The 14,147-nt window shown below is 46.7% G+C and overlaps 1 protein-coding gene across 1 annotated transcript in view; it reads left to right on the top strand.

Annotated features, from left to right (window-relative positions):
• Window positions 1–14,147, top strand: part of TMC3 (transmembrane channel like 3) — a 55,540-nt gene that overhangs the window by 18,536 nt on the left and 22,857 nt on the right. The window contains exons 6-11 of the mRNA XM_001928958.5: window positions 27–125; window positions 229–371; window positions 2,481–2,628; window positions 3,592–3,635; window positions 10,387–10,534; window positions 12,958–13,067. Of these exons, the coding sequence (XP_001928993.3) occupies window positions 27–125; window positions 229–371; window positions 2,481–2,628; window positions 3,592–3,635; window positions 10,387–10,534; window positions 12,958–13,067 (692 nt within the window). The remainder of the gene's footprint in view (window positions 1–26; window positions 126–228; window positions 372–2,480; window positions 2,629–3,591; window positions 3,636–10,386; window positions 10,535–12,957; window positions 13,068–14,147) is intronic.

The following is a 14,147-nucleotide window of genomic DNA, read 5'->3' as shown; positions in this document are numbered from 1 at the left end:
CATGACATCCTTTCCTTTCTCACCAGCTCATTGCAGGTCAACCCTTTGGAAGCACGGCCAGCAAGACCATCCCCAAGGAGCATATTGCCTCTGCCCAAGACCTGGACACCGTCTGGTCCCTGGGGGTGAGGTTGAGGCCTGGCCATCCTCTTATCCTGGGGGAGGGGGTGAATGGGCCTCGGTTCTTGGGCTGGGATTCAGAAGTGACACCAAGTGCTCTCTTTGCAGGGCTACCTCCAGTACTCAGTCCTCTTCTATGGCTACTATGGCAGGGAAAGAAGGATCGGGAGAGCTGGCTACCGGCTGCCCTTGGCGTATTTCCTGGTGGGGATGGCAGTGTTTGCTTACAGCTTCATCATTCTCTTAAAAAAGTATGTCTGTTCAGTTTCTCAAAAGACACGCCAAAATGGCCCCATTTCATCTTGTCAATAACCGTGTAAAGGCATAAGTGGACCCATTTGGGGAGTTCCCATCATGGTGCAGTGGAAACAAACCCGACTGATATCCACGAGGATGTGCATTTGATTCCTGGTTTTGCTCAGTGGGTTAAGGATTCAGTGTTGCCAGGAGCTGTGGTGTAGGTAGAAGACACTGCTCAGATCTGACATTGCTGTGGCTGTGGTGTAGACTGGCAGCTGCAGCTCCGATTCAGCCCCTAACCTGGGAACCTCCATATGCCGCAGTGCGGCCCACTGCTCAGATCTGACATTGCTGTGGCTGTGGTATAGACTGGCAGCTGCAGCTCCAATTCAGCCCCTAACCTGGGAACCTCCATATGCCGCAGTGCGGCCCAAAAAAAAAAAAAAAAAAAACCGGGGCAGCCAAAAAAATAAATAAATAAGTGGACCCATTTTACAGATGAGAAGACCGTGAATAAAAGAGATATATGCTCACTTTAACTAACACTGATTAAAGAGTTACTACTTTGTGTCAGGTCCTGTACTGGGTCTGGAGAGACAAGAATTATATAGACTTAGCAGTTACTGTAATTTTATTTTATTTTACTTATTTTATCATTATTATTATTTTGCTTTCGTAGGGCCGCGGGTGTGGCATATGGAGGTTCTCAGGCTAGGGGTCGAATCGGAGCTGCAGCTACCAGCCTACACCACAGCCACAGCAATGCAGGATCCTTAACCCACTGAGCAAGTCCAGGGATTGAATCCACATCCTCATGGATACTAGTCAGGTTTGTTACTGCTGAGCCACGATGGGAACTCCCCAGTTACTGTAATTTTAGACAGTGTGGTTACTGTACTAACAGAGATATGAATAAGATGGTCTAGGTGGCCAGAGTTTGCAGAAAGCAAAACATCTTCCTTTGCCTGTGACCTAGTTACAAACTTTGCAAAGGCCAGCCTCAAATGTATTGTTACATAGTTCGAACATGCAGTGCATTATTGAAAGGAGGCACAGCACAAATAAAGCAAGCTGGCTGCCACGAGTCCCGCACCACTCCCATCGTGAGGCCACCGCAACTCACCTTCCTTCCCTGGGTCTCATCTGTAAAATGGGCAACCTGGCTGAGAGAACGACCAGGTTCCCTCCTGGCTGTCACATTCTGTGCTGTGCAGGAGCGAGAATAATGCAGACGGACAGAGGCTCTGAATCCAGGAGAACCTGGCCGCCACCTGCTGGCTGCGCCTGCTACTTCTCTCTGATGGCTGTGCACCATCTGGTCTGTATCACACTGCCCCTTGTGGCGTCTCAGCAAAGTGCAGGTAGAAATGATTGGGATAAAAAATAGGAAACAGTCACCACCACTGCCATCATCATCATGAAACAGAAACCTGTGAAGATGCATAGTGACTTGAGGACCTTCAATTCACAGGAAAGTTTTCCAGCTTAGCCTCTGCGTAGCCTCAAAACCCCACTCGGAACACAGGTCCTTTGCTGAGATGTTACAATGTAAGAGACAAATTGATGTAAACTTGAGAGCTGGAAATGTGGGTGGAGAGACAAGGTAAATACTTATAACAGGAGAAACAGTCTAAAGGACAGGGAGACTTTCCCCTGAGGAGGGAGCGTGATTCCTCCCTTCCAGTACATCCAGGGAATGTCATGTACAAAAGGGACATGACAGGCAGTTTGTCCTCGGTGAGGTGGGCAAGCGTTACCCTCAGTGGGCAGGGCCACCGGGAAGACTGATTCAGCCCCAAGGAGACAACTTTGTTTCACAGTCACAGCTGCACAGAGATGAAATGGGTCCACACACCTTCAGGGACCTCCTGGCCACCAGTGATGAGAGGGCTTGTGCAGTGGACTCACCCAAGAATGAGCCTTTGCCGTCTTCACACCGATCAAGGGGAAGCTGAGGATGCAAGCGAGGCCGAATCCAGCCGGTGCTCTGCTTGCCTTCACCCGGATGCAGCAGCGTGCTCTGGTTCCCACGAGGCTCTTTGTGGCTTCACAGCAGCCCCCAGAGGCTAAGCTTATTCCTAACACTGTTCTTGTGTGACTCTTTCCGGTCTGCTGTGCAGGATGGCTAAGAACTCCCGCACGAGCCTCGCCAGTGCTTCCAATGAAAACTACACCTTCTGCTGGCGGGTGTTTTGCGCTTGGGATTATCTCATTGGGAACCCGGAGGCGGCAGAGAGCAAAACGGCTGCCATCGTGAACAGCATCAGGGTGAGTAAGGGAGCCTGTCCAGGATGTGGGGAGTCAGGGTCCACAGCCCACCTCGCTTACAGCGGGAGCCGCTGGCCCTCTGCTGGGAGAGGCTTCACAGTCCCCTTCCCTCCCACCGTGCTCACAGGCAGGGCAGCCTTCTCCTCAGTGACATGACATGCCCCCCCATACCCCCCAAACAATTCGATGCTGTACAGGAGGAAAGTGATGGAACTTCTCTTTATTTTTTAAAGTCTTATTCTTCTAAAATGTCAATGCTTTTAATCTTTGATCATTTGCACAATGCTTACTATTGTATTGCATGTATATAACTGGTAAATAAGCACATATGTGGGGGGATTAAAGATTTTAGTGTTGACTTTGAAGATAACATAGTAAAAAGCATTCAGAGACTTGGGTCAACTGAACAACACAGACAGCTAAATGGTGCCCCCTTTTGAGAAAAAAATTATTGAGGTCATTTCAATTGATCTCAATAATTTTCTCCTCCGTCTCTTCTTCCCAATCCCCAATTTCCTTTCTTATCTAGTTATTTTTATATAAAGCATTGATAACAGTAGAATCTTAGAGAATATAGTCTAGACATGGAAGTTATTAAAAATACAGGATTGGAGTTTCCATTTGTGGCTCAGTGGAAACAAATCTTACTAGCATCCATGAGGATGCGGGCTCTATCCCTGCCCTTGCTCAGTGGGTTAAGATCAGGCATTGCCTTGAGCTGTGGTGTAGGTCACAGATGCAGCTCGGATCTGGCGTTGCTGTGGCTGTGGTGTAGGCCGGCGGCTATAGCTCTGATTCGACCCCTAGCCTGGGAACTTCCATATGCCATAGTGCACCCCCTCAAAAAAAGCCAAAAAAAAAAATGAAATACTGGACTAAGTCATTTCTTTCATAAACTATTTCTAAAGATTTGTGATTAATGATAATGCTAAGCTTTCAATACATATGTATCTTTCTTTAAAGGAGGCTATACTGGAAGAACAGGAAAAGAAGAAGAGAAAAAACCTGTATGTATTAAGTTTTCTTATACTAAATTCATTAAGTTCTTTTAATTTGGTACAGAAATTGCCAGACTATATCTTATTTCTACATATTGTTAGGCCATTCTTCTTTCTTCCCCAAATCTGTCCTTCAGCTAATATGATATGTGGGACACCATAATTTTTTTTCTTTTTTTTAATTATTATTATTTTTAAGTTATTTCCCCAATACAATTTTTTTTCTACTGTACAGCGTGGTGACCCAGTTACACATACATGTACACATTCTATTTTCGTACATTATCATGCTCCATCATAAATGACTAGACATAGTTCCCAGTGCTACACAGCAGGATATCATTGCTAATCCATTCCCAAGGCAATAGTTTGTATCCATTAACCCCAAGCTCCCCAAGCACCCCACTCCCTCCCCCTCCCCCTTGGCAACCACACGTCTATTCTCCAAGTCCATGATTTTCTTTTCTGTGGAAAGCTTCATTTGTGCCTCATATTAGATTCCAGATATAAGTGATATCATATGGTATTTTTCTTTCTCTTTCTGACTTACTTCACTCAGGATGAGAGTCTCTAGTTCCATCCATGTTGCTGCAAATGGCATTATTTCATTCTTTTTTATGGATGAATAGTATTCCATTGTGTATATATACCACATCTTCCTAATCCAATTGTCGGGCAATGGACATTTGGGTTGTTTCCAGCTCTTGGCTATTGTGAATAGAGCTGCAATGAACATGTGGGTGCACATGTCTTTTTTAAGGAAAGTTTTGTCTGGATATATGCCCAAGAGTGAGATTACTGGGTCATATGGTAGTTCTATGTATAGATTTCTAAGGTACCTCCATACTGTTCTCCATAGTGGCTGTACCAGCTTACATTCCCACCAACAGTGCAGGAGGGCTCCATTTTCTTCACACCCCTCCAGCATTTGTTATTTGTGGACTTATTAATGATGGCCATTTTGACTGGTGTGAGGTGGTATCCCATGGTGGTTTTGATTTGCATTTCTCTAATAATCAGTGATTTTGAGCATTTTTTCATGTGCTTGTTGGCCATCTGTACATCTTCCTTGGAAAAATGTCTATTCAGGTCTTTTGCCCGTTTTTCAATTGGGTTGTTGGCTTTTTTGCTGTTGAGTTGTAGAAGTTGCTTGTATATTCTAGAGATTAAGCCCTTATCTGTTGCATCATTTGAAACTATTTTCTCCCATTCTGTAAGTTGTCTTTTTGTTTTCTTTTTGGTTTCCTTTGCTGTGCAAAAGCTTGTCAGTTTGATTAGGTCCCATTGGTTTATTTTTGCTTTTATTTCTGTTGCTTTGGGAGACTGACCAGAGAAAATATTCATGAGGTTGATGTCAAAGAATGTTTTGCCTATGTTCTCTTTTAGGAGTTTGATGGTGTCTTGTCTTATACATAAGTATTTAAGCCATTTTGAGTTTTTATTTTATTTGGTGTGAGGGTGTGCTCTAGTTTCATTGATTTGCATGCAGCTGTCCAGGTTTCCCAGCAATGCTTGCTGAAAAGACTGTCTTTTTCCCATTTTTATGTTCTTGCCTCCTTTGTCAAAGATTAATTGACCATAGGTGTCTGGATTTATTTCTGGGTTCTCTATTCTGTCCCATTGGTCTGTCTGTCTGTTTTGGTACCAGTACCACACTGTCTTGATGACTGTGGCTTTGTAATATTGCCTGAAGTCTGGAAGAGTTATGCCTCCTGCTTGGCTTTTGTTCTTCAGAATGTTTCAGCAATTCTGGGTTTTTTGTTGTTCCATATAAATTTTTGGGTTTTTTGTTCTAGTTCTGTGAAAAATGTCATTGGTAATTTGACAGGGGTTGCACTGAATCTGTAGATTGCTTTGGGTAGTATGGCCGTTTTTACAACATTGATTTTTCCAATCCAGGAGCATGGAATATCTTTCCATTTCTTGACATCTTCTTTAATTTCCTTGATTAATGTTTTATAGTTCTCAGCATGTAAGACCTTTACCTCCTTGGTCAGGTGTATTCCCAGGTATTTAATCTTTTGTGGTGCAATTTTAAAAGGTATTCTATTTTTGTATTCCTTTTCTAATATTTCATTGTTGGTATACAGAAATGTGACTGATTTCTGAATGTTAATCTTACATCCTGCTACTTTGCTGAATTTGTTGATCAGTTCAAGTAGTTTTTGGGTTGAGTCCTTAGGGTTTCCATATGCAGTATTTTGTCATCTGCATACAGTGACAGTTTTACCTCTTCCCTCTTCTCATCCTATTTGGATGCCTTTTATTTCTTTTGTTGGTCTGATTGCTGTGGCTAGGACTTCCAATACTATGTTGAATAACAGCGGTGAGAGAGGACATCCTTGTATTATTCCAGATTTTAGTGGAAAGGCTTTCAGCTTTTATCCATTGAGTATTATATTGGCTGTGGTTCTGTCATAAATGGCTTTGATTATGTTAAGGTATGTTCCCTCTATACCCACTTTGGTAGGAGTTTTGATCATGAATGGATGTTGGACTTTGTCAAATGCTTTTTCTGCATCTATTGAGATGATCATGTGGTTTTTGACTTTTCTTTTGTTAATGTGGTGTATGACGTTGATTGATTTGCATGTGTTGAAGCATCCTTGTGCACCTGGGATGAATCTCACCTGGTCATGGTGTATGATCTTTTTTACATGTTGTTGGATTCAGGTGGCTAAAATTTTGTTGAGAATTTGTGTGTCTATATTCATCAAAGATATTGGCCTATAGTTTTCTTTTTTGGTGGTATCTTTGTCTGGTTTTGGAATTACGATGATGGTGGCATCATAGAATGTCTTTGGGAGTAGGGAACCCCATAACTTTTCTTTTTTTTTTTCTTTTTCTTTTTACAGCTGCACCTGTGGCACATGGAAGTTTCCAGGCTAGGAGCTGAATCAGAGCTTCAGCCGCTGGCCTACACCACAGCCACAGCCACACAGGATCCAAGCCACATCTGCAGCCTTATGCCACAGCTTGTGGCAACACCAGATCCTTAACCCCCTGAGCAAGGCCAGGGATGGAACCCACAACCTCATGAACACTACGTCAGGTTCTTAACCCACTGAACCACAACAGGAACTCTGGAACCCCATAATAGCAGTATTTAGGAGTTGTTCTTCCTTCCACGGATCTGGCAATAGGGTGAGAGGGCTGAGGCTGACCAGCATCCTATTATTTAACTTAGATCATAAAAGGCACTTTTTTATTTTTTTTGTCTTTTTGCCATCTCTTGGGCCACTCTCGCGGCATGTGGAGGTTCCCAGGCTAGGGGTCGAATCGGAGCTGTAGCTGCCAGCCTACGCCAGAGCCACAGCAACGTGGGATCCGAGCTGTGTCTGCAACCTACACCACAGCTCACGGCAACGCCGGATCATTAACCCACTGAGCAAGGACAGGGACCAAACCCGCAACCTCGTGGTTCCTAGTCGGATTCGTTAACCACTGCGCCATGACAGGAACTCCATAAAAGGCACTTTTTTTTTTTTTTTTTGTCTTTTTTTTTTGCTATGTCTTGGGCCGCTCCCGAGGCATATGGAGGTTCCCAGGCCAGGGGTCGAATCGGAGCTGTAGCCACTGGCCTACGCCAGAGCCACAGCAACGCGGGATCCGAGCCGCGTCTGCAACCTACACCACAGCTCACGGCAACGCCGGATTGTTAACCCACTGAGCAAGGGCAGAGACCGAACCCGCAACCTCATGGTTCCTAGTCGGATTCGTTAACCACTGCGCCACGACGGGAACTCCATCTCTGAAGTTTTAAGACCCAAAGAGTCTTCAGTTCTTGTTGACAAAGTTTCTAAGGTGACTTCTCAGGGTTGAAGTTCTTCTTAAGGTTTGGAGGGCTTCCTTGATGAGGGTGAGGCCCTTTAGCCAGAGAACCGACAGCAGGAAGGGCCATCTCCAGGAGGGAGCAGTGACCTGGCTTCTGGACCCCACACTTCTGCTCATCTGATACCCTTCCTGGTTCTTTGGGCCCCATGATTAGTTCCTACAATGCAGAAAGCCTGTCCAGAGGAACTGGGGGGTTGGGGGTTTGAAGAAACCCTCATCCCCTGGGAGGAAGCACAACGCTCCCTAGTGAGATGGCTCTCACCCTCCCTGTCTCATTAATTTCTTTTTTTTGTTGTTGTCTTTTTTTTTTTTTCTTTTTAGGGCTGCACCCACAGCATATGGAGGTTCCCAGGCTAGGGGTCAAATCGGAAATGTAGCCGCCGACCTACACTACAGCCACAGCAATGCAGGATCTGAGCCTTGTCTGCGACCTACACCACAGCTCATGGCAACACTGGATCCTTAACCCACTGAGCAATGCCAGGGATCGAACCTGTGTCCTCATGGATGCTAGTCGGGTTCGTTAACCACTGAGCCATGATGGGAACTCCCTTATTAATTTCTACGCTGTCTCCAGGCCTCCACTTCCTCGTCTATGAAATAAAAGAATGGAACTCCATCCCTGCCTCTCTGGGGACATAGAGCGCCCACCCACATCAGAATCACCTACGGTCACTACAAATGCAGACCCTGACGGACTGAATTAATATCTCTGGGAGTGAGACACAGTGACCCAGGTTCTTGGCCAGTCTTGCAAAGCAAAACTCACAGATGGTTTTTATGTCCCCTCAAATTTGAAAGCTCCGACTGTCTTAAATGCTTTCCAGTTCAAAAACACCTCATTCAGTGATTTATTGTTACAAGCAAACAGGTCATCAGGAAACCTATTTCTCTGCCACAAACAAATCCTGAATCTTCCTGATTCTGTCAAAACTCAAGGAAAATAGGCGTTCCCGCTGTGGCGCAGTGGGTTAAGAATCCAACTGCAGGAGTTCCCGTCGTGGCGCAGTGGTTAACGAATCTGACTAGGAACCATGAGGTTGTGGGTTCGGTCCCTGGCATCGCTCAGCGGGTTAACGATCCAGCATTGCCATGAGCTGTGGTGTAGGTTGCAGACGCAGCTCGGATCCCGCGTTGCTGTGGCTCTGGCGTAGGCCGGTGGCTACAGCTCCGATTCGACCCCTAGCCTGGGAACCTCCATATGCCGCGAGAGCGGCCCAAGAAATGGCAAAAACAAACAAACAAAAAAAAGAATCCAACTGCAGTGGCTTCCGTCATTTCGGAGGCAAAGATTTTCCATCCCTGGCCTGACACAGTCAGTTAAAGGATCTGGCATTGCCACAGTAGGTCACAGTTGTGGCTTGGATTCAATCCCTGGCTCAGGAACTTCCATGTGCCAAAGGTGTGGCCATAACATAAAAAATAAAAAAATTAAAAAAAAAACCCTCGAGGAAAATAAATGTGTAATAGGCGTTCTGGGATAATGTCCCTGATATTATAACAGGAGTTGGAAGGAAGAGGGTGGAGAAAGGGGAAAACTGATTGGCTGCTCCCCAGAGCCCATTGCATGTATTTTCCAGTGTAATCCCCAGGAGGACCAACAGTGTGGAAAGAGGGGGCCCATTAATACAAGCCCTGCCTTGGGGGACCATGTGGGTAGTGGGACCCTACAAATGATGACAGTATGGCCTGGGGACAGGAGGAAGTGAAGAAGCCCTAAGCTGGTATTCATGGACCTCTGTCTCACATCTTCCATCTCTGATGCTCTACAGTTCTGATCAAATCTCTCCTCCATTGGACGACAAGGTGACATTTATCATTTTATCTAAGGGTGAATTCCCTCACGGGACAGAGGAAGGGACCTACGTGGGGTCATCCAGAAGGTAGAAATGCCCTTTGGGCAGGGGGTGGTACACCTCTTCTGTGCCTCTCAAATCCTCCTGGCCACACCTCCTTCTCCAGCCCCGGCTGCCAGGCAGGCTGTGCAGGATGCCACCAGCATGTATTTATTGAGGGTCTCGCAAATGCAGGATGGTTGGCACATGATAGCTCTTCAGGCCTTACCCACACCCTATAGGTGCAAAGACCAAGGTTCAGAGAGACGAGTAACTTGCCTAGAAAGCAGAGGAGTCTGAATTTGAACCCAAGTAGGAGCTTTTTTTTTTTTTTTTTTTTTTTTTGGTCTTTTTGCCATTTCTTGGGCCGCTCCCATGGCATATGGAGGTTCCCAGGCTAGGGGTCTAATCAGAGCTGTAGCCGCTGGCCTACACCAGAGCCACAGCAACGTGGGATCCAAGCCGCGTCTGCAACCTACACCATGGCTCACGGCAACGCCGGATCCTTAACCCACTGAGCAAGGGCAGGGACCGAACCCGCAACCTCATGGTTCCCAGTTGTATTCGTTAACCACTGCGCCACAACAGGAACTCCTCAAATAGGAGTTCTTTATGCTGTGCCATATGGCTTCCTTCAATGTCAATATTTATAATAGGACAAAAGTAGACGAAAACATTTAGGACAATGCTTTTGTCTTGGCACCTATCAGCTCCACCTGCTTGCCAGAGGCATTTATTTTTAAAACGTTAAGGGCTTTCATTTCTGGCCTGAATCGGTTGTTTGCTTCTGAGATTATAAACAAAGGGTCACTTCGCAGTGTCTTACCAGCGCGAGACCGGATGTCATCTGTAAGCATTAACAGGCACGACCGGCTCTGAATTCTGGGAATTGAGCATTGATTTATTACTCATTGCTGATCTCTTAGGAAATGAGGGACTTGGGGTGGGGGCGGGCAGGAGAGCACTGCTCCTTCAGGGCAGAGAATCTCCTTGGCAGGAAGTGTCTTCGCATCCTGAGCGAGCATTGTCTGTGCGTCGGATGCTCTGTGCAGAGCCCACTGTACCATCCTCACGCCTGCCTCTCCCCACAGGGCAGTGACCATCTGCCTCAGGGTCGTTGCCAACATCCTGGTGCTTCTCTCGCTGGCCGGGAGCATCTATCTCATCTACTTCGTGGTGGACCGGTCTCAGAAGCTGGAGCAGTCCAAGAAGGAGCTGACACTCTGGGAAAAGAACGAGGTACCCACACAACAGTAGCCAACCCTCTCTTTCCTCGGGATTTCCTAAGTGGGTTACCTGGAAACATCTCCACGGGAACATGGTAGTCCTCTTGCTCTTGAGCACGGGCCTACAAGGGCCTGGAGCTAGAGTGGAAATACCCAGGCTTGGCTCAATGATGTCACTGGTCTTGATGAGGAAAGATTTCTATGCAAAACGTCTTCAAGCATTTGCATCTTCTTTACCTTCTATTTGGCTAACTTGGGTTCTGCTTCTCTCACTTGGTGTTTCTTCATATACACACGTCCCAAAACTGGCTTCACCTAGACTTGCATTCACGACTGCGTTGTACTCCATTGCATGTGTCAAAGCAGACCCTGTGGCCATTATTGGACATTGACGTGGTTTTCGTATTTTCAAAGCACAAATAATGCTTCCCGAACCAGCCCCACACCAATGGCTTGTTTTTCAGAAGATCGTTTCCCACTCCATTTATGTGACTCTTTTCATGCATAGAAAATTACCAAGACCCAAGACAAAGGGTATGAATACTTTTCTAATTCTTACTATTTATTATGACTGTTGTCCTGAGAGCTTGGTTCAGTTTATCTGTGGAGATGGGAACGCAAGAAATGGCATAAGTGCCACCTCTCAGACCACTTATGTGAAAAGGATTATCATCCTTGGGATTTATTTATTTATTTATTTATTTATTGACTGTTTAGGGCCACACTGGCCACATATGGAAGTTCCCAGGAATCCAATAGGAGCTGCAGCCCCCAGTCTGGGCCAGAGCCACAGCAGCACAGGATCTGAGCCACGTCTGTGATCTACGCCACAGCTCACAGCAACGCTGGATCCTTAACCCACTGAGCAAGGCCAGGGATCAAACCTGTGTCCTCATGGATACTAGTTGGGTTCATTACTGCTGAGCCACAACGGGAACTCCTCCTCCTTGGGACTTAAGAAACAAAGGGTGCAGGTAATATGATACTTACCAATTTATCCTCACTGTATAATAATTTTTCAAAATCCGAGACTGTATTGGGTAATCTTTTCCTATACCCCTTTCTATTTTATGTCAGTTAAGTGCATCATGTAAATGTGTGCTTGTGTATAAATAGATAAATTTTTAAAAGATATAGTTAGAAATTATTTCTTACTCACCTCGCACCTCTCGGGTACCAGCTAAACCTCCTCTTTCATTTGCCGTAAGTACAGAGAAATAAGAGCCAGGCATGATTCTCTAGATAATTAATCTTCCATGAGCAGAAAGAATATTAAATTACCTCTCAGCCTTCCCTTTTCTATTCTTTTTTTGGTCTCACCCACAGCATATGAAAGTTCCCAAGCCAGGGATCGAACCTGTACCACAGCCATGACCTGAGCCACAGCAGTGAAGCAGTGACTCAGCCATGACACCGAAGGATCCTTAGCCCAGTAGGCCACCAGGGAGCTCCCCCTTTTCTATTCTTTTTTTTATTTTCTTTTTCCACCTACCCTCAGCATATAGAGTTTCCTGGTCAGGGATCAGATCCAAGCTGCAGTTGTGACCTAAGCCAAAGCTGTGGCAATGCTAGATCCTTAGTGCCAGACCATGGATCAAACCTGCATCCCAGCACTCCCAAGATGCCCCAGATCCCATTGTGCCACAGCGGGAACTCCTCTTTTTCTCCCCCTCCCCTTTTCTATACTTAATAGCTGTAGTTATTTCCTTCCTCATCCAAGGTAAGGGAAGAATAAATAGGATGAGATGGTAATTAGAGAAGGTGGCAGAAATGTCAGCAAATCCTGAATGGCACGTGACTGTCTTCAGATTAAGGAGCGTGCCTAGAAGGAATACACCCATGACAAAGTGGCCTTTTGAAAACAGCTAATTAGCAGAGATTTGGGGGAGGGTTTCCATGTAAGAACCACCTGACCCAGGAATCCCCATCATGGCTCAGTGTTAACAAACCCAGCTAGTATCCATGAGGTTGTGGGTTCGATCACTGGCCTGGATCAGTGGGTTAAGTATCCAGCATTGCCATGAGCTGTGGTGTAGGTCACAGACGAGGCTCGGATCCTGAGTTGCTCTGGCTCTGGCGTAGACCGGCGGCTACAGCTCCGGCTGGACCCCTAGCCTGGGAACCTCCATATGCCACCAGTGCGGCCCTAAAAAGACAAAAAAAATAAAGAGAAAAACGAACTGTCTGACCCTCCGAATAACCTCTGACTAATAGCAGGCTAAGAGGAGTACCCCTGTGGCTCAGTAGGTTAAGGATCTGGCATTGTAATACAGTGGCTTGGATTTGATCCCTGACCTGGGAACTTCCATACGCCACAGGAATGCCCCCTCCAAAAAAAAAATATATATAGCAGGCTAAGAGACCAAAATGGTGAGGGGAGGGAGGCTGGGATGTGGGACCCTGAGGAGCTCAGTCTGGCACGTGCTCTCTTGGTAGGTGAGCGTGGTGGTCTCCCTCGTCACCATGTTGGCACCATCAGCCTTTGACCTCATTGCCGCCTTGGAGATGTACCACCCACGGACCACGCTGCGCTTCCAGCTAGCAAGGTACCACCGCCCTGCTGGGAACTGCCCCACAGTGTGTCACCCACCTGGCCACCCATGGTGGCAACGCAGTCCCTCGAGAGCCAGGGCTTGCCCCCCACACCTAGCACAGGTTTCCCCAATGACTGTATCTCAAGACCACGGGAGAGGAGGGCGGGAAGAGGGAGGAAGAGGAGGCAGAGAGAGAGGAGGAGGCCGGAGAGGAGGACCAGGTGGACAGGACAGAGGAACTGGAAGAAAAGGTGGTGACAAGAACAACAGGAGGAAGAGGGGGAGGGGAAGAGGGCGAAACGGGCAGAATTAGCACATACGAGAGAAAGAGAGCCAAGGAGTTCCCGCTGTAGTGCAATGGCATTAGGGGCATCTCTGAATCCCCAGGATGCGTGCTTGATCCCTGGCTGGCACAGTGGGTTAAAGGATCTGGCGTTGCTGCAGCTGTGGCATGGGTTGCAGCTGGGGTGCAGATATAATCCCTGGCCCGGGAACTCCATGTGCCTTGGGGCAGCCAAAAAAGAAGAAAAAAAAAAAAGAAAGAAAGCCCAGAAAATGATGAAAATTGTGCCGTTTTCCAGATGTTGATTCCCTCAGTGGATTGACCCTGAGGAGTGAGAGATCCATACTGTCTTTCCAGATATGAGACAAACATAATGCCTTGCTGAGAATTCCCCAAAGCGTAGACTCAAAGAGGTTCCTGTGGAGAAGTTGGGGAGCATCTGGGCTGTGCAGGGGTGGTCAGTGGGTGTGACAGCAGGTGGCAAATGCAGCCATAAGCCACAACAGGCCACGCCTCGTGGTGGAGCGGGCGGCGGGGCGGGGGGGGGGGGGTGCAAAGGGGCCGTTTCCATGACAACGCATTGTATCTCTAACTCTGGCTTCATCTCCATCTTCCTGAGAAATCTCCATCTCCCCTTAGGTGCAGTCTCTTCCTCTATCAGTAAAGCAGCAGCTTTTGGGGAGTTACTGTTAGGGTGACTGCAGCAAACGGAGGCCCAGGCAGAGCCTTCCCACCCCTCCTGGGTCTACTTGTCCTGATTGCATTTCTTCTTATAACACTTGATCACATTCTATAGAATGAATTTCCCA

This window comes from Sus scrofa, chromosome 7 (genome assembly GCF_000003025.6).
Source record: "Sus scrofa isolate TJ Tabasco breed Duroc chromosome 7, Sscrofa11.1, whole genome shotgun sequence".
NCBI lineage: Eukaryota > Metazoa > Chordata > Mammalia > Artiodactyla > Suidae > Sus > Sus scrofa.
This window is presented reverse-complemented; position numbering and strand designations above follow the sequence as displayed.